This window comes from Heptranchias perlo, chromosome 23 (assembly GCF_035084215.1).
Source record: "Heptranchias perlo isolate sHepPer1 chromosome 23, sHepPer1.hap1, whole genome shotgun sequence".
NCBI lineage: Eukaryota > Metazoa > Chordata > Chondrichthyes > Hexanchiformes > Hexanchidae > Heptranchias > Heptranchias perlo.
Genome location: NC_090347.1, coordinates 39846667 through 39871033, shown reverse-complemented (window position 1 = coordinate 39871033; position 24367 = coordinate 39846667). Strand labels below are relative to the sequence as shown.

Below are 24367 nucleotides of genomic sequence, written 5' to 3'. Positions count from 1 at the left end.
CAAAGCCCAGGACCACCTTACAGTGCTGCCAAAGCCCAGGACCACCTTACAGTGCTGCCAAAGCCCAGGACCATCTTACAATGCTGCCAAAGCCCAGGACCATCTTACAATGCTGCCAAAGCCCAGGACCACCTTACAGTGCTGCCAAAGCCCGGGACCATCTTACAGTGCTGCCAAAGCCCGGGCCCATCTTACAGTGCTGCCAAAGCCCAGGCCCACCTTACAGTGCTGCCAAAGCCCAGGCCCACCTTACAGTGCTGCCAAAGCCCGGGCCCACCTTACAGTGCTGCCAAAGCCCAGGCCCACCTTACAGTGCTGCCAAAGCCCGGGCCCACCTTACAGTGCTGCCAAAGCCCAGGCCCACCTTACAGTGCTGCCAAAGCCCAGGCCCACCTTACAGTGCTGCCAAAGCCCAGGCCCACCTTACAGTGCTGCCAAAGCCCAGGCCCACCTTACAGTGCTGCCAAAGCCCAGGCCCACCTTACAGTGCTGCCAAAGCCCAGGCCCACCTTACAGTGCTGCCAAAGCCCAGGCCCACCTTACAGTGCTGCCAAAGCCCAGGCCCACCTTACAGTGCTGCCAAAGCCCGGGCCCACCTTACAGTGCTGCCAAAGCCCGGGCCCACCTTACAGTGCTGCCAAAGCCCGGGCCCACCTTACAGTGCTGCCAAAGCCCGGGCCCACCTTACAGTGCTGCCAAAGCCCGGGACCACCTTACAGTGCTGCCAAAGCCCGGGCCCACCTTACAGTGCTGCCAAAGCCCGGGACCACCTTACAGTGCTGCCAAAGCCCGGGCCCACCTTACAGTGCTGCCAAAGCCCGGGCCCACCTTACAGTGCTGCCAAAGCCCGGGCCCACCTTACAGTGCTGCCAAAGCCCAGGCCCACCTTACAGTGCTGCCAAAGCCCAGGCCCACCTTACAGTGCTGCCAAAGCCCAGGCCCACCTTACAGTGCTGCCAAAGCCCAGGACCATCTTACAATGCTGCCAAAGCCCAGGACCATCTTACAGTGCTGCCAAAGCCCAGGCCCACCTTACAGTGCTGCCAAAGCCCAGGACCACCTTACAATGCTGCCAAAGCCCAGGACTGCTCCAAAGTGTAGCTGACCATTCCCCCTCCTGTACTAAATACCTGATGGCGCACATTGCATTTCATTTTTGTATTCTCCATTCTATGAAAATGGGAAGGAATAAAAGTTAAATACATAGTAAAGGAAATATATATAAAATATAAAGACCACTCAATTACAGTTTCTACAGAATAATGGACAGAGTTATGAAATTCAAACAATAAAACACCACTAAAAATCTCAGGTTATATTTAAATAAACCAAATTCTATTCATTAAATCACTGAGTCGGTGCCCCTGATTTTACACCCTACATGGCAGGAACCTTTTATTCTTATAAGACAATGACACCCCTGACTTATCGTGAGCCAAGCTATGGGAGATTGATTTGTTCATATAATAATTTCCTGAGATATGTCGTGTTGGCTGGATTTGTCCTGCCTGTAGATGTAAAAGGTTCTTTTGGTGGCAACCGTGTATTAACTACTTATTGTAACTCAAACGATTAGAATATTTTCTAAATTCTCCCACGGAAATATCAAATTAAACAATCCAATGGAATGTTTCATGGAATCAGGATAACCCACTGAAGTGGGGAAGTGTAGCATGCTTATTATTTTTATGTTAATACACAAAAAAAAGTTGTATTGATGGAAGTAAGTGAATCCAATCATAACTGTCGTCTGTATATCCATTTAATAGGGAATAAAATGGCTTAACCTTTATCAAATCTTGTCACAACTAGTGTTCAATCAGCCTGCCATTGGACAGATTGAAGAAATACGCATGAGAAATGCATGGATACCTGGTTCAGGTCATAAGGAGCTTTGATTGTCGCACCACTAATAGACAGCCTGGGTATACTGATACCTGGTGTACTTTAGGCTCTAAGTTCTGTGCATATACCAGGTGCTGACAGCATTCAAGGCCTGTACAGATCTAGAACATGTAGCAGAATGTGGTCGGGCCCTTGTCTGTGTGGAGAAGAACCCAGCAGACTCATCATTAGCAATGATATAGGGCAAGCATCAGGATCCTGTGGTATCTCAGTCTTGTACTGCTACCAGGGAAGCAGTAGAATCTGGTCAAGCCCCAAGGATATACATGAACCAAGCAAGTGGCAGGACCCAATAAAATCCCCAGGCTGCACCCATAGAAGCATGAAGTTACATTGATTCTGATGAAAGGTCATCGACATGAAACGTTAACTCTGTTTCGTTCTAAACAGATGTTGCCTGACCTGCTGAGTGTTTCCAGCATTTTCTGTTTTTATTCCATGAAGTAACAGCTTGGGATGTACCAATATGATACGACTGCAGGAACTGATGGGGCACCTGAGATGAATGGAAATGTGCTGACACTAGGAGCCAGTGGAAATACTAGGGTGCACTGAAGGAGGGCGGTAAGAATCTTTGCAATGCACCAATATCTGGCAGGTGGTAAGCCATGGCAGAAGCTCTGAGATGTACTGATGAGGAGTGTTAATGTGAGGAGTTCTAAAACAGCGCCAATATAAGACGAACTGTATGACCCATGAAAGTAGGCTTTAATGACCATATTGGAATCCAATATTTCCTATAATGCCGATTATGAACTGCTGAAAACTCTGCGATGCAGCAATAGTGCTGCGAGCTTGCAGAAATTTAGTGTTGGATGGGTGCAAGAACTTGGTGAAATCTCTGGAATGGAATGGATGGGTACCAGGACCATGCGGCTGCTTGAAGATTATTGATTTATAGGGGCACTAGGATTGGTGGAAACCCTGGGTTGTACAGATTATGGCAGGCGCTAGGACCCGGCGGAAACTCTGGGTTGTAGAGATTTTGGCAGGCGCTAGGACCCGGCGGAAACTCAGGGTTGCTCTCATTTTGGCAGGCGCTAGGACCTGGCGGAAACTCAGGGTTGCACTGATTTTGGCGGGCGCTAGGACCCGGCGGAAACTCAGGGTTGCACTGATTTTAGCAGGCGCTAGGACCCGGCGGAAACTCAGGGTTGCACTGATTGTGGCAGGCGCTAGGACCCGGCGGAAACTCAGGGTTGCACTGATTATGGCAGGCGCTAGGACCCGGCGGAAACTCAGGATTGCACTGATTTTAGCAGGCGCTAGGACCCGGCGGAAACTCAGGGTTGCACTGATTTTGGCAGGCGCTAGGACCCGGCGGAAACTCAGGGTTGCACTGATTGTGGCAGGCGCTAGGACCCGGCGGAAACTCAGGGTTGCACTGATTTTGGCGGGCGCTAGGACCCGGCGGAAACTCAGGGTTGCACTGATTGTGGCAGGCGCTAGGACCCGGCGGAAACTCAGGGTTGCACTGATTGTGGCAGGCGCTAGGACCCGGCGGAAACTCAGGGTTGCACTGATTGTGGCAGGCGCTAGGACCCGGCGGAAACTCAGGGTTGCACTGATTGTGGCAGGCGCTAGGACCCGGCCGAAACTCAGGGTTGCACTGATTGTGGCAGGCGCTAGGACCCGGCCGAAACTCAGGGTTGCACTGATTTTGGCGGGCGCTAGGACCCGGCCGAAACTCAGGGTTGCACTGATTGTGGCAGGCGCTAGGACCCGGCCGAAACTCAGGGTTGCACTGATTTTGGCGGGCGCTAGGACCCGGCCGAAACTCAGGGTTGCACTGATTTTGGCGGGCGCTAGGACCCGGCGCGGTTCCAGCTTCTTTCTTACGCTGTAAATGGAGGCGGAGAGGGAGCGGGTTTTGAGCGTGGTGGAAAGCAGGAGCAGCCGTGCGCTTAGGTAAAGGTCCGGGGGGGTGGTGAGCAGAGCGAGCAGAGCAAGGCCGGGCCTGGGATCGGATCCGTGGCCGGGTAACGGGGGCTGGAGCTGCTCTAAATGCAGCTGGGCCACGCGGAGCGAGCGTTAGAGTCGAGCCCGAGCCCCGATAGGATCCCGGGGCCTGACTGAGTTCTGCTTAAAAAGACAACCGTCCCTCCTGACAGGCGGGCGGGGGTGGAGGGAAGGGAAAGGAGGGGTGGGAGCGGAAGGGAGAGGAGAGGAGGGGTGGGTGCGGGAGGGAGAGGAGGGGTGGGTGCGGAAGGGAGGGGTGGGTGCGGAAAGGAGAGGAGGGAGGGGAGATGAGGGAGGGTTAGAGGTGGGTGGGGGGGAAAGGAGCGGTGGGTGGGGGGGAGGGGAGAGGTGGGTGGGGGGGAAAGGAGCGGAGAGGTGGGTGGGTGGGTGGGGAGAGGAGAGGTGGGTGGGGAAAGGAGCGAGGGGAGAGGTGGGTGGGGAAAGGAGCGAGGGGATGGAGGGAGGGAGGATGAGGAGGGAGGGGAGAGGGAGGATGAGGAGAGGGAGTGGAGGGAGGATGGAGGGGGATGGAGGAGGAGGGGGATGGAGGAGGGGGGGGATGGAGGAGGGGGAGGGAGATGGGGGGGAAGAGGCGGGGGGGAGCGAGGGAGAGGAGAGGGGAGGGGAGGAGAGGGGGGAAAGGAGCGAGCGGGAGGAGAGGAAGGGGGGAAAGGAGCGGGGGGGAGGAGAGGGGGAAAGGAGCGAGCGGAGAGGGAGGGAGGGAGGGGGAAAGAGAGGGAGGGAGGGGTAGTGGAGGGGGAAAGGAGCGAGCGGAGAGTGAGGGAGGGTAGGGGAGGGGGAAAGGAGCGAGAGGGAAGGAGGGGTAGGGGAGGAGAGGGGGAAAGGAGCGAGCGGGGGGGGGGGGTAGGGGAGGGGGAAAGGAGCGGGAGGGGGAAGGGGGGGGGGGAGGAGGAGGGGGGAGGGGAGCGAGAGGGGGGGGAGAGAGCGGGGAAAGGAGCGAGCGGAGGGGGAGGAAAGGGGGGAGCGAGGGGGAGGAAAGGGGGGAGCGAGGGGGAGGAGAGGGGGGAGCGAGGGGGAGGAAAGGGGAAAGGAGCGAGGGGGAGGAGAGGGGGGAAAGGAGCGAGGGGGAGGAGAGGGGGGAAAGGAGCGAGGGGGAGGAGAGGGGGGGAAAGGAACGAGGGGGAGGAGAGGGGGGAAAGGAGCGAGCGGGGAGGGAGGGAGGGGGAGGAGAGGGGGAAAGGAGCGAGCGGAGGGGGGAGGAGAGGGGGGAAAGGAGGGAGGGGGAGGAGAGGGGGGAAAGGAGGAGGGGGGAGGAGAGGGGGGAAAGGAGCGAGCGGAGAGGGAGGGAGGGAGGGGGAGGAGAGGGGGGAAAGGAGTGAGCGGAGAGGGAGGGAGGGAGGGGGAGGAGAGGGGGGGAAAGGAGCGAGCGACGGGGGGGAAAGGAGCGAGCGGAGAGGGGGGAAAGGAGAGGGGGGAGGAAAGGGGGGAGGAGCGAGCGGGGGAGGGGGAGAAAGGAGCGAGCGGGGAGGGGGGGAAAGGAGCGAGGGGGGAAAGGAGCGAGGGGGAGGGAAAGAGGGGGGAGGGAAAGAGAGGGTGAAGAAGGGAGGGGGAGGGAAAGAAAGAGAGGGTGAAGAAGGAGGGGGAGGGAAGAGAGGGGGAAGGGTAGGCTGGGGAGTTGAGTGGGGGTGAGGAAGAGAGGGGTGGAGTTGTTTGAAATTAGGGAACATCTGATCATTCCCTTTTCGGGGAAGTACTCATTTGGTTGTTTACCTCTTAAGAAATTAAAGAAGTGCAGACTGTGTGATCTGGTAGAAGGAATGGTTGTGATGAGCCTTAATGGGTATTTGGGTTTTGCAAAAATACAGTGTTCGCCTTGGCTCAGGGGTAGTACACTCACCTCCAGAGTCAGAAGGTTGTGGGTTCAATCCCCACTTCAGAGATTTGAGCACATACTCGTAATTCATTGTCTGCGAGGCGCTTTGGGACGTCCTGAGGACACGGAAGATGCTATATAAATGCAAGTTCTTCGTTCTTTTACATAACAAAGTATGTACCTGCTCACCCCTGGGTGAGTGAGACAGGCATGTCATCAGAGCCTTGCACAGAGAATGGTTGAATCAGATATACACACATTGCGTAGGGAGACAAACACGCACAAAACCAAATGAATGCTTCAACAAGTAGATGGCTAAGGTCTGCATGCTTTATTTTTTTATGCCCCTTTTGCAGCTCTGAGGAACTCTTTGCAACACGATCCCGGGATCACAAGATTCCCCAGCGGACCCATGGCCAGAAAGACTTCATCCCGGATCACTCCGAAGAGCAGGCTGAGAGGCTGCGAGTGTGTCGAGAGGAACAGTGGCAGCTCCTCTCCGAAGAGAGAGTGGAACGACTGTAAGAACTGCTGCTTATTAATCAGAACTATCGGGGCTTAAAATCAGCAATCTGTAGAACAAACGACTGGCCCACCCCTACAGTAACAGTACCTGTTCCCCCATCTCTGGTCCTTTGCTAAATGTACTAGTCTCAGTTGTTTTGTGCCCTGGTTCAACAAGAGTTCACTATTCAACCTACTCGTAAGTCGTAAGTAATGCTTCTAATGCCCACTTAATAGTGCATAGGTATGCTGGTTAGATTGTAAGTTAGTTACAGATTAAAGCTCCCTCTACACAGGACAATTTGAGAAGGCTGTTAAAAAAGCAAATGGGATCCTGGGCTTTATTAATAGAGGTATAAGAGTACAAAAGCAAGGAAGTTATGCTAAACCTTTATAAAGCACTGGTTAGACCTCAGCTGAAGTATTGTGTTCAATTCTGGGCACGACAGTTTAGGAAGGATGTTAAGGCCTTAATGAGGGTGCAGAACTGATTTACTGCCAGGGATGAGGGACTTCAGTTGTATAGAGACTGGAAAAGCTGGGGTTGTTCTACTTAGAGAAGGTTAAGGGGAGATTTGATAGAGGTGTTCAAAATCATGAATGGTTTTGACAGAGTAAATAAGGAGAAACTGTTTCCAGTGGCAGAGAGGTTGGTAACCAGAGGGCACAGATTTAAGGTGATCGGCAAAAGAGCCAGAGGTGACATAAGGACATTTTTTTACACAGCGTGTTGGAATGATCTGGAATGCACTGCCTGAAAGGGTGATGGAAGCAGATTCAATAGGAACTTTCAAAAGGGAGTTGGATAAATACTTGAAGGGAAAAAATGTACAGGTCTATGGGGAAAGAGCAGGGGAGTGGGGCTAAGTAGAACAACCCCAGCTTTTCCAGTCTTTATACAACTGAAGTCCCTCATCCCTGGCACCATGCCAGTAAATCAGTTCAAGGAGCTGGCACAGGCATGATGGGTGGAATGGCCTCTTCCTGTGCTGTACCTACTATGATACACTGCTCCATCAAACACTCCCAGGGCAGGTACAGCACGAGTTAGATACAGAGTAAAGCTCCCTCTACACTGTCACATCAAAGTCGTCCTACAATAGAGATAGCACAAATTAGACGCTGAGTCAGTGCAATTTAGGGGTGGGGTGGGGGGGGGGGGGGGAGTCTACTGAAAGGCAGGCTTTCCCTGGTCTCGGCACCAGTTAATAATTCTGGTGATAGTCGAGGGCTTAGTACAGTCTGCTATTTAGACTGAGGCTTTATATATGCCCGGGACTGTGCAGTTAATGTGTTCTCCATTCCGTTTTTTTACTGAGCAAGCAGATTCTCGTTGACTGCCTTGCGCTTACTGTATTGCCGTGTTTTGCTTTGCTGGAAGTAGCTGCATAAAGTTGTCCTCTCCATTTTATCCAGAGGAAGCCTGATAAAAGCAGAGTGGAAACCCCAAGAGAGCATCGTAGAGCTGAAATCCAACGCGGTGAGTTTATCTTTATTGCTGTTCCTAATGTAGATTGCTGTCGTCTGAACCCTTAACCTCAGACTTTTATGCTTTTGTTTTAATCATAAGTCAGCAAAAAACTGTATTAATTTTCAGCAAAAGCATGTCCTCACACACCCTGTTGTAAAGCCTGGGGGAGTGAAATTATATTTGTAACAAGCTCATTAACATGTTTTTATGTGATTCCTTTGGATGCCATTTTAACAAAGGTGATAAAAATAAATAGGTTAACTCTTTATTTGAAGTAACATACAAAGGAAGGTGGGAATGCATTTGTTACAAGTTATCATACAGCCTGATTTCACCCTTCCCCTTTTAAAGCACCTCCTCTTTCTGTCACAGGATGAGAATTTGATTGCCAAAACTCTGCCCCAGTATAGTAGAAGCCATCGTGGTGGAAACCAATTTGTCACGCCTAACCAAAATCACATCTGACCTAATGGTGCCTCTCCTGAATCCATAATCCACAATCCACCAGTATTTCAGGCAGCTGAGAGACTCAGCTGCTGTACCAGTATGCAGAGCTGAAAAGTCACATTTTACCAAATCTCACCAGAAATTATTCCATCTCACTGGATGGTATCAACCGTGGCTCAACTCTCGCTCTGAGTCAGAAGATCCCACTCCAGAAACTTGAGCACATAATCTAGGCTGACACTTCAGTACAGAGGGAGTGCTGCACTGTCACAGGTGCCATCTTTTGGATGAGACGTTAAAGCGAGGCCCCATTTGCCCCCTCAGGTGGATGTAAAAGATCCCATGGCACTTTTTCGAAGAAGAGCGGGGCAGTTCTCCCTGGTGCAGTGGCCAGTGGCCAATACCAATCCCTCCACAAACATCACTAAAACAGATTATCTGGTCATCATCACTTTGCTGATTGTGGGACTGCTGTGTTTTCCTGCATTACAACATGACTGCACTTCAAGAAGTACTTCATTAGCTGTAAAGCACTTGGGTATGTCCTGGGGTCATGAAAGGTGCTAAAGAAAGACTTTCTTTTTTTATGGGTTGGAGCCACTAAACCAGCAGGTTACTCCATTGGCATGGAGCAAGGGAAATCAATTCTTAATGGGCTATCATGATAAAAAGGCATCCTACTCAGCTATGGCCTACTCTAATTAACGCCATGTCCCCCAGTGTATTGCATTGAAACTATCAGTCTTCAAATCCCTCCACAGCCTTGCCCCATCCTGTTTTTGCAACCTCCTCCAGCCTCACAGCTCCTCATGCACCCTTCAGTTCACTGACTCTGGCCTCTTGTGCATCACCCCCATTGTGGTGCCAGCCGGCCCCCTCAAACAGACGGTGGGAGGCTGATTTATTTTTTTAAGAAAAATAAAGGAAAATACTTTCTTTTGCTTACTTCACACTCCTCCCTGTCTCTCCTTTTAGGCATTCATTTCCTGCTATGGTAAGATCCCACAGGTGTCCATGTGGTCAACATTAATGCATGAGCCTAGCCGGTGAATATCAGCAAGCCTGGGGGGGCATCGTATCCAAGCCCGCTCCTGTTCTCATCTGATGTCCACATTGGCACACTTTCCAGCAGGCGTTGATGGGGCAGGGGCCCTGACTGATTTTCTCCTCCCTAAACCTTAGATACTGAAGTCCATTGCCTGATTGAGATCAACTAACTCAGCACAGATCCCGAGTTTAACTTGGGGACCATCCCAGTCTGCATGGCTCAGGTTCTGACTGGATCCACTTGCTGAGGCATCGGGGTAGCAGCAGTTCTGTTTCTAATGGGGATTTGATACGTGCGGTTTAAGCCCCACTCCAGAGACTTGAGCACATAATCTAGGCTGACACTCCAGTGCAGTACTGAGGGAAGTGCTGCACTGTCAGAGGTGTAGTCTTTCAGATGAGACTTTACACCGAGCCCTGTCTGCCTCTCAAGTGGACGTAAAAGATCTCATGGCACTAGTTCAAAGACGAGCAGGGGACTTCTCCCTGGTGTCCTGGCAAATAATTATCCCTCAACCAACATGTAAAACAGATGATCTGGTCGTTATCACATTGCTATTTGTGGGAACTTGCTGTGCACAAGTTGGCTGGCACGTTTCCTACATCACAACAGTGACTACACTTCAAAAGTACGTCATTGCCTGTAAAGCGCGTTGGGACATCCTGAGGTTGTGAAAAGAGCTACAGGAATGCAAGTTCTTTAATTCTTTCATTCCTTTCTAACATTCAGTAACGGAAGTTCATTGCAATGATTTTATCATTGGTATTTAGTGTAACTGCAACATGTCTCATTTCTTTATTATGCTGCACCTTCTCCACCTCTCTTCCCCCCCCCCCCCCCCCCCCAATCCCGTTATTCTGCACAGGGGAAATTCTGGCACACCATGGGGCACGTGGCACACGGGAAGCAACTGCTGTACCCTGAGGAAGCACTGTATCTTCTTGAGTGTGTGAGTACACAAAACTGTAAGACCTAAAAGGGCAACTAGGGATGGGCAATAAATGCTGGCCTTGCTAGTGATGTCCATATCCCAAGAATTAATTTTTTAAAAGCAGCTGCTGTACTGGGGAATTTTAAATTCACGTTTGAGAATTATTTACACGATTGTTATTGCAGAAAGCTTGCCAGTTACTGAACTTTACAGACCAGGAAAATTATCAAGTTCGATTCCCAGTCTGTTTAACCGGGCTGCACTTGGCGGGGGTGTAATAATTGGACTAGGTGATGGAGGGATATATTCGCTCAGTGCTGATTGCATTCCTGTTGATCTTTGCGTTACCGACTTGGCTGCGAAACTCCCTGCGGGTGAATATCCCGCTGACGTCTAGACTCTCGCATGAAGAGTGGCTTCTTGCATGAGGTAGTCTGAAGTATCCCAGCAATAGTCAACACCTTTTGGGAGAAGAAGGAGAGGGCATTAAAAAAAATGATGCCCAGCCAGCGTGCAGGCTGTTCTCCGGTTTTCTCTCCTCAGACCAAGTGACACTATACATTGTCCTCCAGCTTTCCAAGTCAGCTGGTGTTGTGCTGTGGAGCAGTCTGTTTGCAGGAAGCACAATTCCCAAGGGTGAGGTGGACATTGTCTCTTCTCCTTGCCTCACTTCCACTGTAACCAGTGGCCTGGCCAGCTGAAAGTGTAAGAGTAGACACATAAGGTAGAATAGCCATAAAAGCATGTATGCACATTATACTAATTCTGTAACAGTTGTAAGGGTTAAACAGGACAAGGTCAGTGTTTGTATACTGTAGCAGGCTGGACTGAATAACAGTCTGTGGGAAATAATGAGAAAGAATGTCAATTATAGACCAGTTAGCTTAACACCTGTTGGGAAATTACTAGAGTCTATAATTAAGAATAGAGTGACTGAACACCTTGAAAATTTTCAGCTGATCAGAGAGAGCCAGCATGGATTTGTAAAGGGTAGGTCATGCCTGACGAACCTGATTGAATTTTTTGAAGAGGTGACTAAAATAGTGGATAGGGGAATGTCTATGGATATTGTTTATATGGACTTTTAGAAGGCATTTGATAAAGTCCCTCATATGAGACTGTTAGTTAAAGTTGAAGCTCATGGAACTGAGGGCAAATTAATGACCTAGTTAGGAAATTGGCTGAGCAGCAGGAGACTGAGAGTAGCGATAGTGGGCAGATACTTGAATTGGCAGGATGTGACTAGTGTTGTTCCACAGGGATCTGTGTTAGGGCCTCAACTATTCACTGTATTTATTAATGACTTAGATGATGGGATAGAGAGCCACATATCCAAGTTTGCCGATCACACAAAGATAGGCAACATTGTAAGCAGTGTAGATGGAAGCATAAAATTAGAGAGCTATTAATAGATTAAGTGAATGGGCAAAACTGTGGCAAATGGATTTCAATGTAGGCAAGTGTGAGGTCATGCGAACATATAAAATAAGAGCAGGAGTAGGCCATTCGACCCCAAGCCTGCTCTGCCATTTGATAAGATCATGGCTGATCTGATTGTGACCTCCAACTTCCCCGTCTACCTACTATAACCTTTCACTCCCTTGTTAATCAGGAATCTATCTAATTCAGCCTTAAAAATATTCAATGACCCTGCCTCCACCGCTCTCTAGGGAAGGGAGTTCCACAGACTCACGACCCTCAGAGAAAATATTTCTCCTCATCTCCATCTTAAATGAGAGACCCCTTATTTTTAAATGGTGGCCCCTAGTTCTTGTCTCTCCCACAAGGGGAAACATCCCCTCAACATCTACCCCTTTTAGTCCCCTCAGGATCTTATATGTTTCAATAAAATCACCTCTCATTCTTCTAAACTCCAGTGTATACAGGCCCAACTTGTCCAACCTTTCTTCATAGGATAAACCCCTCATCCCAGGAATCAGTCGAGTGAACCTTCTCTGAACTGCCTCCAAAGCAATTATGTCCTTTCTTAAATAAGGAGACCAAAACTGCACACAGTATTCTAGATGTGGTCTCACCAATGCCCTGCACAACTGTAGCAAAACATCTCTACTTTTATATTCCATTCCCCTTGCAATAAATGACAACATTCCATTTGCCTTTCTAATCACTTGCTGTACCTGTGTACTGACTTTTTGTGATTCATGTACTAGGATACGCAGATCCCTCTGTACCTCAGACTTCTGCAATCTCTCTCCATTTAAATAAGATACTGCTTTTCTATTCCTCCTGCCAAAGTGGACAAGTTCACCTTTTCCCACATTATACTCCATCTGCCAAATTTTTGCCCACTCACTTAACCTATCTATATCCCTTTGCAGACTCCTTATGTCCTCTTCACAACTTATTTTCCTACCTACCTTTGTGTCATCAGCAAATTTAGCAACCATACATTCAGTCCCTTCATCCAAGTCATTGATATAGATTGTAAATAGTTGAGGAGCAGGTTAAAATTCCAACTGCCTGCAATGTGCATAAGAGTTAAAATCGACCCTCTATTATGGCTCCAATTTCAGCTGGCCCTTGTGTATAGGAAGTGTCATCCCATCCTGCAGTTGCACTAAACTAATGCTAAGGTTACATGCTTCCTGTCGTTATGTTGTCAATGAGGCCGCTTGTTTGTTTAAATACTTACTGCAGTTTACCTGTCTTCCAGGGGTCCATACAGATATATTACAGAGAGCTGCCACTGTCCATTCAGGAGTCGTATGACATTTTACTGTCTGCCAGAACCATTCCATTGCAGCAGTATCAGGTACCGGGACAGGAAGTGACCTCATTTCTAGCACTAACTTTGGGTCGTGGGGTGCAACTGATTCCATGGGCCAACGCAACAAACAAGTCATGTTAGTCACGACGTTCAGCTCAAATGATCTGCGATATCCAACAGAAAGGTCGGCTATGCACAGAATACCAAAACGGGGCCTACGGCATGAGCTGATTTTTCTTCATCCCTTGGTTGAATAATTTAGAGTCATACGGCACGGATAGAGGCCCTTCGGCCCATCGTGTCCGCGCCGGCCATCAAGCCCTGTCTACTCTAATCCCATATTCCAGCATTTGGTCCGTAGCCTTGTATGCTATGGCATTTCAAGTGCTCATCCAAATGCTTCTTGAATGTTGAGGGTTCCTGCCTCCACAACCCTTTCAGGCAGTGAGTTCCAGACTCCAACCACCCTCTGGGTGAAAAAGTTCTTTCTCAAATCCCCTCTAAACCTCCCGCCTTTTACCTTGAATCTATGTCCCCTTGTTATAGAACCCTCAACGAAGGTAAAAAGCTCCTTAGTATCCATCCTATCTGTGCCCCTCATAATTTTGTACACCTCAATCATGTCCCCCCTCAGCCTTTTTTTTTTATTCGTTCATGGGATGTGGGCGTCGCTGGCAAGGCCGGCATTTATTGCCCATCCCTAATTGCCCTCGAGAAGGTGGTGGTGAGCCGCCTTCTTGAACCGCTGCAGTCCGTGTGAGCCTCCTCTGCTCCAAGGAAAACAAACCCAATCTTCCCAGTCTCCCAGTAGCTGAAGCGCTCCAGCCCTGGTAACATCCTGGTGAATCTCCTCTGCACCCTCTCCAAAGCGATCACATCCTTCCTGTAGTGTGGCGACCAGAACTGCACACAGTACTCCAGCTGTGGCCTAACCAGTGTTTTATACAGCTCCATCATAACCTCCTTGCTCTTATATTCTATGCCTCGGCTAATAAAGGCAAGTATCCCATATGCCTTCTTTACCACCTTATCTACCTGTTCCGCCGCCTTCAGGGATCTGTGAACTTGCACACCAAGATCCCTCTGACCCTCTGCCTTGCCTAGGGTCCTCCCATTCATTGTGTATTCCCTTGCCTTGTTAGTCCCTCCAAAGTGCATCACCTCGCACTTTTCCGGGTTAAATTCCATTTGCCACTGTTCCGCCCATCTGACCAACCCATCTATATCGTCCTGCAGACTGAGGCTATCCTCCTCGCTATTTACCACCCTACCAATCTTTGTATCATCAGCGAACTTACTGATCATACCTTTTACATTCATATCCAAGTCATTAATGTAGACCACAAACAGCAAGGGACCCAGCACCGATCCCTGTGGTACCCCACTGGCCACAGGCTTCCAGTCACAAAAACAACCTTCGACCATCACCCCCTGCCTTCTGCCACTAAGCCAGTTTTGTATCCAAAGTGCCAAGGCACCCTGGATTCCATGGGCTCGTACCTTCTTGACCAGTCTCCTGTGGGGGACTTTATCGAAGGCCTTACTGAAATCCATGTATACCACATCCACTGCGTTACCCTCATCCACACGCCTAGTCACCCCCTCAAAAAATTCAATCAAATTAGTCAGACATGATCTTCCCTTGACAAAGCCATGTTGACTATCCCTGATTAATCCTTGCTTCTCCAAGTGGAGACTAATTTTGTCCTTCAGAATTTTTTCCAATAATTTTCCTACCACTGATGTTAGGCTCACTGGCCTGTAGTTCCCCGGTTTTTCCCTACTCCCCTTCTTGAATAATGGTACTACATTAGCGGTTCTCCAGTCCTCTGGCACATCCCCTGTGGCCAGAGAGGTTCTGAATATCTGTGTTAGAGTCCCCGCAATCTCCTCCTTTGCCTCACACGGTAGCCTGGGATACATTTCGTCCGGGCCTGGGGATTTATCCATTTTTAGGCCTGCTAAAACCGCCAATACCTCCTCCCGCTCGATGTTAATATGTTCGAGTATATCACAGTCCCCCTGCCGTATTTCTATGTCTACATCGTCCTTCTCCATAATGAAAACAGATGCAAAAAATTCATTTAGAACCCCTCCTACATCTGCCGGCTCCACACACAGATTGCCATTTTTGTCCCTAATGGGCCCTATTTTTTCCCTAGTCATCCTCTTACCCTTAATATACTTATAAAACATCTTAGGATTTTCCTTTATTTTGCTCACCAGTGTTATTTCATGGCCCCTCCTTGATCTCCTAATTTCTTTTTTAAGTATCCCCCTGCACTTTTTGTACTCCTCTAGGGCTTCCTCCGTCTTTAGCCTTTTGTATCTGCCAAAAGCCCTCCTTTTTTTCCTAATCCATTCTCGTATATCCCCTGACATCCAAGGTTCCCTGGAGTTCTTGGAACCACCCTTGACCTTTACGGGAACATGTTGCCATTGTATGGTCTCAATCTCCCTTCTGAAAGACTCCCATTGCTCCGATGCGGATTTTCCTACAAGCAGCTGATCCCAGTCCATTTTGGCCAGATCCTGCCTTATCCTATTAAAATCGTCCTTCCCCCAATTTAGAACCTTTATTTCCGGCCCCTCCCTGTCCTTTTCCATGACCACCTTAAATCTCACCGAATTATGGTCACTGTCACCAAAGTGCTCACCTACTAGCACTTCTTCCACTTGGCCGGCCACATTCCCTAGAATTAGGTCCAGTACCGCCCCCTCTCGTAGGACTTTCTACATGCTGGCTCAAAAAGCTCTCCAATTTATGTGGCACATGTACTGTTCGAGGAGCTGACAGTGTCAAAAAGCGCAGGGGTTGGGGGAAGCAGCCACAGGGGGTCTGACGTTGTACAAGGCTCACTGGTATCGCCATGCTCCACTGCATATATTTTCCATTATTAATGGGAATCAAGGCAACGTAGATAGATGTTCCTCTGATGGCAGAAAGAGTGCACTTCAGGACTTCAGCTTACTCCAGAGGTCCCATTGGTATTTTGCATAGATCCTGAACAAATAAAGTGACATGCACCAGGCATGCTCACTCTCACCTTGAGCACAGTGGAGTCTAAATTGCTTGATTTTGAGAAATGATAGAGGCTTTGTAACGCTGTTGAGTCTTGTAGGATAGTGCGGACTATGTCATGCGACTGACTGCTGTTTACTCCTTGTTTGAGTGCTGGGCACCCTCGCGCAGGTGGCCATTATTCATGTATGTTGACCGTTAGTGTCAGTAAGCTATTTGAGCGTGGGGAGTGTCACTGCTCAGTTTGATTGTGTCCTCATCGACAGTTACTGCAGGAGTCACTGACGGTGATCAGGAGTGAGAGTCCTGGCCTTTTTATTCCCCCACCTTTCCTAAGGGCGTTGAGGCAAATTGTAGGACCCTTACTGTTGCCCTGGTTGAGATCAGCTAACCAAGCACAGGCCAGGGATCAAACCTGGTGCCTTTCTGTAAACGTAAGCTGTTCATTGGGTAAACCTGTTCACACTTTGGAGGAGTATGATGAATTGTTTGTAAAATACTGGATAGATGCAGAGTGGGAACAAGACTCTGCATTTTGCACAGGTACATGAGTTGACCAAGTCAGAAACACTTAACCAATGTGTAGGAGATCTTTCCCCAAGCAAATCCTCTTCTCCCTCCCCACCCCGGCTTTTAGACCAGCTACCGTAGCCTGTCTCCCCATAGCACTGGGAGGGTTTAGTTTATGTGGTGTGGGAGATACTGGTGTGGACTTGATGCCTCTCAATGCAAGAAGTTACCTCTTGTTTTGTTAACCAAACAGCATTGCTTATTAATTAATGTACTTGCTTTGTAAATATTGTACAGAACTTGAGTTAAAATCTAGGGATTGTAAGCTTTCTGTTTAAATTTGGATTTTGCAAAAAAAAAAGTTTTTTTTAGTCCTTGGAATATTTACCACCTGCTACTCTGGTGTGGTTATTCACTGCTTCTGGTATTTAATACTCTACATAGCACTGGCTTGAGGAGCTGTTTTGCAATATTCTCTCAAAGTTTTCTTCCCTTTTTGTTTTTGAAGGTTTACAGCCATTTGAAAAGACTGGGTTATGTTATAATGCGGTTCGATTCCAGGTAAAGGCCTTTCTCCTGCATTCTGCTCTTTCTCATGCGTGCGTGATCCCCTCCCTGTGTTCCCTTATGCACCTCCTTCGTTTGCGCCCCACTCTCTCCCTTTCTTGAGTTGTGCTCTTTCTCGCAAACCTTTGTGACATTACCGTGGAAATTTAACCAGAAGCTTTGTTACGAGTGGAGTGTGCACTATTAGTCCCTCCCCTTTTACATCTGATGGATTGTGTTTTGTCGTTGAGCTTTTAGTGAGGCACTGCTGGATGATTTTGAGCAGAATGCTTTTTCAAAAGAGCAGGCACATGCAACTGACGTCAGCCGTGTCAATCCTTGAAAGCATTTGCAGGGTTAGAACAAAGAAGAGAAGCATTTTTTAAAAAAAAATCATTTATTCTCAGGATATGGGCGTCACTGGCAAGGCCAGCATTTATTGAACACCCCAAATCCACTCCAGAGGGCAGTTAAGAGTCAACCACGAGTTGGTGTGTGACTGGAGTCACATATAGGCCAGACTGGGGATGGCTGGTTTCCTTCAATAAAAGGATATTAGTGAACCAGTTGAGTTTTTAATTACAATCCAACAGCATCATGGTCTCTTTTGCTGATACCAGTTTTCATTCCTGAATACTGATCAGAAACTACAGTTTGTTTTCTGGGCATGTTCTGCCATTGCGAATGCAGCAGAACTTGCTCACTGCTACAGGCCGTAGCTTCCAATCGGCGGACACAAACAAATAAGGTGCAGAGTCATACCCAGATATCTTATTGTGATGGTCAACTTGGCTTCGTTGGTAGCACTCCCTCATCTAGGTCAGAAGGTAATGGGTTTCAGCCATGTATCGTGTCTCGAACACACAAACTAGACTGACACTCCAATCCCAAACTGCGGGAGTGCTCCATTGTCAGAGTTGCCATCCTTTGGATGCGGTGGTAAACCGAGGTCCCGCCTGCCTGTTCGGTTGGTTTGGGTGAATGTAAAGGATGCTTATGGTACCTATCAAAGAAGAGAATGGAGTTCGCGCTCTGTCCTGGCCAACATTCCTCCTTCATCCAGCACCATCAAAAAAAAGGTTAACTGGTTATTCATCTACCTGGCGTTTGTGGGATCTTGCTGTGTACAAAATAGCTGCCACACTTCCCTGCATAACGGTCATTTCAAAGTAATTCATTATATGTGAAGTGCTTTGAGATGTTTCTGAGCGATGTGATAAATGCGTCTTTCTTTCTGTCTTTTTTTCCGTCAAGGCTTGGGTGTCAGCCGTGGCTCAGTGGGTAGCACACTTGCCTCTGAGTCATAAGCTCGTGGGTTCAGCCCCACTCCAGAGACTTGAGCACAAAATCTATGCTGACACTCCAGAGCAGTAACGAGGGAGTGCTGCATTGTCGGAGGCGCTGTCTTTCGGATGAGATGTTAAACCGAGGCCCCATCTGCCCCCTCAGGTGGATCCCATGACGCGGTTTGAAGAAGAGCAGGGGGAAGTTCTCCCTGGTGTCCTGGCCAACATTTATCCCTCAACCAACACTAAAACAGATTATCTGGTTATTATCATATTGCTGTTTGTGGGAACTTGCTGCGCAAATTGACTGCCACATTTCCTACATTACAACAGATACTACACTTCAAAAGTGCTTCATTGACTGTAAAGCGCTTTGGGACGTCCTGAGGTCGTGAAAACTCTAGATAAATGCAAGTTCTCTCTTTTAGTACAATTTGCAGTTCCTACGAGCGAAAAGTACACCTGGATCCTTCTCACAGCGACACGGACAAGCGCCATCGCAAGAGGAAGCGAAGTCACAGCCAGCACGGTGCAAGGTACAAATTAGGACAGACAGTGGGTTGGCGGGGTGGAGGGGGGGGGGGGGGGGGCTAACTAACGGGCTTGTCAGTAATAACAGCTTCTTAAAATGGGTCACGAGATCAGGATAGTTTCACAAGGGCCTAACTCCCAGTCAGCTGCATTATCGTTAGTTTTTTTTGGTTGAATTTTGTGCGCTAGAGGTGGAGGATGTCGATGCTGGGAAGTGGAAGGCTTGTTCTAGTTTAGTCACTCAGTCGGCATCAGGCTCTCCCAGGCCGGGTGTAGTATGGTTGCAAAGCTAGGATTGCTGCTGTGCCAGAACAGTGCCCTTTAATCCCAAATCTCAAAAAGAGCGCTCTCCACTGCATTGCAAGGAATATAGGAATCGGAGTAGGAGTAAGGCTCTTAGAAATTACAGCACAGGAGGAGGCCATTTGGCTCATTAGCCTTGTGCCAGCGTTGTATAAATTCTTCCTGTTTGCCATCTTTGACTTTGCCGACTCTAGTCTTACTCAGAAAAGCTTCACGCTGGCTTTCTGCAATAAAAATAACCAGTGCCGCTTCACTGCATTAAATAGGGCGTTCCAGGGCATTACCCTTATTTGGTGACTGGAATACTTGTTGTATCAGCCTCTTGACTGTGTGCTGTGTACTGTCGTTGATACATGGGAGTAACTTTATTCCAGTGAGTCACTATTTGCCTGGGAGGATGATCAGTTAAAGCATACAGGCACGCAATATATTTTCCTAACCATTACAATCGGGATGCTGTAACTGACCTCTGCACTCTAGAGATGGGAGAGGAAAATCTGCCAGGAATTCCCCTTCTTGACTGCTATCTGGTGACTGCCCCTGCTCCCTCCCCCCACCCCGCCCCCCCCTTTACTGGAAAGAATGCCTATTTGGATCTGATAAGCGTCACGGCTGAATAGCCTGCCAGCACTGCCCCGGCTCACTAGTGAAACATGGACACCAGTGTGAGTACCCCAGCAAGAGGCCAACACTAGGGGAGGAGAGACAATGGGCAGTAAAAAAAAATACAAATCTTCTTTAACACGCTGTTGTTTCTCTGTTGTCTTGATTTCTGAAGTTTGCGTGCGGTCTGGCTGGAGCTCCTGAGGCTGGTGTTGAGTTCAGCTCTTCAAACTGTCAGGCTCACTAACTGGTCTTTGCAGATAATCACCCTCCCCCTGCCCCGATGCACCATCTGCACAAACTCTTCTTGTTTTGCAGATCACATTTTGGAATCTCAAGATGCAGAGGGCCTTTCATCCTCATGTGTTTTGTACTGAGGGAGACACTCCCTTCCTCTCTCAAGGATGCAGTTGAGTCAGCCTGGGCTGCAGGCCAGTCCTCTCAGTGAAGAGGATTGTTGTTAGTCATCGAAATCTTGTTTAAAAACGAACACATGCCAATGCCCGTCATTCTGCTGCTGTTTTGATGTGGCCAATGATGCTGAAGTGTGACCCCCACTCCTCCCCGGCCAAGAGATTTAAAAAAAAATCTCCATTACTAAAATTGCCATTAAGAAGCCCTTGATTAGATTAGAACTGTTCATGTGTTGGTCTTACCTTTTGGCTGGTTTTTTACTGCGTCAGAGGAGTTTTGTTCCGATGAGTCACAAATTGCTCGGCAGGATCTGCAGAACGCATTCACTCAAAGAATGTAGGCTCACAGTGACTTTTCTTAACTCTCAGACTATTCTGAGTGCCCTTAGGTGTCCTAGTTACTTTAGCAAAGTTTGTATCAACAGTTCAAAGGCCTGAAACTTTGAACATTAATTTCAGAGCTAACCTGATCTTATCAGTGGTAAAATTTGGTGAGTGAGTTCCACTTTATATCAACCTTCTCGCACCCTTTTCTCCTTTGGTACCTGTCTTCCTACCTCCTTGCTTCACAAACTGCAGCAAATCCGGAACTCTACAGCTTGAGTGATCTCGTGCACAAAAGCCCACACTCGAATCGTTGCCAAGCTTTAGGGCCTGTCCCCTACAAAGAGCCTAGCTTTAGGGCCTGTCCTGTACAAAGACCCAAAATCCCATCTTTGCCAAGCTCGGGCCTGTCCCTTACAAAGAACCAAGCTCCAGGGCCTGTCACCTTCCATCAGGTTTTGCAATGGCGTTCAATTTAAAGTATTTATTATTATTAAAGGCACCAATACGGTTGTTATGGGGCTCAACATATGGCAAAGTATTTGTTTTCTACACTTTCTCCTTTAACTTGAGTTTATGAAATGTGTTCTCTCTTTCTGCCATGACATCTTTTCAGTTTTGGAGGATGGATCAGTCATCCTGATGTGGTCAGCGTGGTTCTTTGGTCAGTGTGCCAGAACTGGGTGTGAGAAGAGCTTCAACACCAACCCTCCCTCCGTAGGCTGAGGTTTGCAACAGTTGCCACCTTAGGTTCATGAGGACTCTCATGTAGACATCAGGCAAGACTAGTATTTGAAGTCTGGTCTCTTGAGTTGAGAGTGTAGCCCACTGCACATTTACTTATTGGATATAGTGTGTTGCATTTTTAGATCAATATTATTTTAATCTAGGGACTTTGGAAAAAAAATATTCTTTTTCAGATCCAAGAAAAGCCACTCTGACCGACCCGCGGAGGCAGAGACTAGCAGAAGTATTACTGAGAACCGGCAGCAGTGTGAGGGTGGTCTGCAGGACGCCACTTGCAAGGCACTGGAAAAGGATGCTGATAAACCGGCAGAACCCCAAGAAAACAAAGAGAGCGACGACAGGCATTCAACGGGCAACAGTGGGCAACAGGCTGAGCTGGAGAGCACGGGCTGGTCTCGGCAAGTATCGGGGAGTTCTGTCGCACCTTCCCCCGGGAATCCACGGGAGAGATCGGTGCGTGTTGGGAAACCCAGGTGGGACTTCAGCAAGATAAAGTTCCCCAATGTTGGGCGCGACTGCCCACAGACCAAGCTCGCCGTGCCAGACCAAGCCCTCCTGCCGGCCAACATACTTGCGCGAGCCTCCGACGAAGCCGCCTGGCAGGAGAAAATAAACCAGAGGCGTGAAAAGTTGTCCTGGAAAGAGCAAGAGAGGATGAAGAGAGAAAGCAGGTACAAAAGGGACATCAATAAGGACAAACGGGTGAGGCAGTGTTCCAACTGGAAGGAATACAAGGAGTTGCTCAGGTGGAAGTGTGCCAGAGGTAAAAAGTTGCCCGCTCACCTGTGGAAGGACAAGGTGGAGCCACTTCTTAAACCAGGACAAGTCAGCTCAACAGGTAGGTGGCAGTACCACTGGGTCATTCAGTAGTGCTGTGTCTACAGAACTGGGCCCCGAGGTCCCACGGGGGAAGGGGGGTGGCAGGGGAACATCTCCTACCATAACGTTGGCAGGAGATCGATGGAACCCACGGCAAAACTACATAAACAGCTGTTGGCGCCGGTTCTCTTGGGGGTTACACCGATGTTACGACAGGAGATCGGGACAACTCCCCGCAGAGATTCGGGGGCCTCTGTCCTTATGATAAATACATGAGCCTTTTGGATGCTGTCCCTCGAGTGTATCATCACAATCACTCCTGATGGTCTTAGATTGCAAATTTCTTGAGTGCTCCCAAAACCTTTTGAAAATGTAAAATTGTAATCCAGTAGTTAACTGGTGGCATATATGTTGCGACGAAGCCTGTGTACTTTATTATTTTATTGATCTCCGATTTAGAGATCCTAAGAGTAGTAAAAAATGAATGTATAGAAGCTTCATCCGGATTTTAAACAGTTTTTCTTAGTAAAATCGGGTTCCCCCCTCACATTTCTGTCTCCTCACCTGAAAGAAATGTAATGACACCACTATTCCCGGCCAGAATGGAGATGATTGGGTAATTGGTGCCAGTAGAGACTTCGTACTACGCGTTACTACATTAAAAGTGCTATATAAATGCAAGTTTATATAGCGCCTTTCATGACTTCAGGACGTACCTTTTTGAAGTGTAGACACTTGTAATGTAAGAAACACGGCAGCCAATTTGAGCACAGCAAGCTCCCACAAACAGCAATGTGATCATGATCAGATAATCTGTTTTCTTGATGTTGGCTGAGGGATAAATATTTGCCAGGACACCGGGGAAAAACTCCCCTGCTCTTCTTCGAATACTGCCATGGGATCTTTTACGTCCACCTGAGAGGGCAGACGGAGCTTCGGTTTAACATCTCGTCCGAAAGACGGCACCTCCGACAGTGTAGCACTTCCTCAGTACTGCACTGAAGTGTCAGCCAGGATTATGTGCTCAAGTCTCTGGTGTAGGACTTGAACCCACAACCTTCTGATTCGGAGGCGAGAGTGCTACGGACTGAGTCATGGCTGACACAAAGTGCTGATTCATGCTGGGGTAAGTTCCTTGGGCACTGGCAGCCTCCTGGTACCTTGCCTAAGTGACCATTTATTTATGCATCATTTTAATTTTTGTGAAAATAATTGCATGATGAACGTGCCCCAGCCAAAATTGTAGCCATGTATCCTTCTCCCAGGCGAATGTTACTGCTGCGCCATACAGCAAGGAAGTGTGGGAGAATGGCCCTGGAGTTGACTTGCGGGATAAATTTCGCTTTCTTCCTGTGCAATCAGGTACCCACCAGAGAGGAATTTCAGCACTCCATATAAATTTGTCATTGATATATCATGACCAAGGTGATTGTCAATGCAGTGAGACAGTGGGTCACTTTCTATATATGAACATATGTACTTAAGAGCAGGAGTAGACCATTTGGCCCCTCGAGCCTGCTCTGCCATTTAATAAGATCATGGCTGATCTGATTGTTACCTCAACCCTACTATAACCTTTGACTCCCTTGTTAATCAAGAATCTATCCAACTTAGCCTTAAAAATATTCAGTGACCCTGTCTGTACCGTTCTCTGGGGAAGGGAATTCCACAGACTCGTGACCCTCATCTCCGTCTTAAACGGGAGACCCCTTATTTTTAAACGGCCCCTAGTTCGAGTCTCTCCCACAAGGGGAAACATCCTCTCAGCATCTACCTCTTCTCGTCCCCTCAGGATCTTATATGTTTCAATAAGATCACCTCTCATTCTTCTAAACTCCAGTGTATACAGGCCCAACTTATCCAACCTTTCCTCATAAGATAACCCCCTCATCCCAGGAATTAGTTGAGTGAACCTTCTCTGAACCGCCTCTAAAGCAGTTATGTCCTTTCTTAAATAAGGAGACCAAAACTGCACACAGTATTCTAGATGGGTCTCACCAATGCCCTGTACAACTGTAGCAAAACATCTCTACTTTTATATTCCACTCCCCTTGCAATAAATGACAACATTCCATTTGCCTTCCTAATCCCTTTGCAGACTCCCTTTGTCCTCTTCACAACTTATTTTCCTACCTACCTTTGTGTCATCAGCAAATTTAGCAACCATACATTCAGTCCCTTCATCCAAGTCATTGATATAGATTGTAAATAGTTGAGGCCCAAGCACTGATCCCTGTGGCACTCCACTCGTTACATCTTGCCAACCTGAAAATGATCCATTTATGTCTACACTTTGTTTCCTGTTAGCTAACCAATCCTTTATCCATGCTAATATGTTACCCCCTACACCATGAGCTCTTATTTTGTGTAGTAGCCTTTGATGTGGCACCTTGTCAAAAACCTTCTGGAAATCCAAGTACACCACATCCACAGGAT

The 24367-nt window shown here is 48.2% G+C and overlaps 1 protein-coding gene across 1 annotated transcript in view; it reads left to right on the top strand.

The window, feature by feature from the left end:
• The first annotated feature begins 3717 nt into the window (after positions 1-3717).
• The window catches only part of tsen54 (TSEN54 tRNA splicing endonuclease subunit), a 32203-nt gene continuing 11553 nt past the window's right edge, over positions 3718-24367 (top strand). The window contains exons 1-8 of the mRNA XM_068004362.1: positions 3718-3813; positions 6055-6219; positions 7619-7682; positions 10034-10117; positions 12774-12872; positions 16868-16920; positions 18620-18727; positions 21286-21950. Of these exons, the coding sequence (XP_067860463.1) occupies positions 3752-3813; positions 6055-6219; positions 7619-7682; positions 10034-10117; positions 12774-12872; positions 16868-16920; positions 18620-18727; positions 21286-21950 (1300 nt within the window). The 5' untranslated portion in view covers positions 3718-3751. The remainder of the gene's footprint in view (positions 3814-6054; positions 6220-7618; positions 7683-10033; positions 10118-12773; positions 12873-16867; positions 16921-18619; positions 18728-21285; positions 21951-24367) is intronic.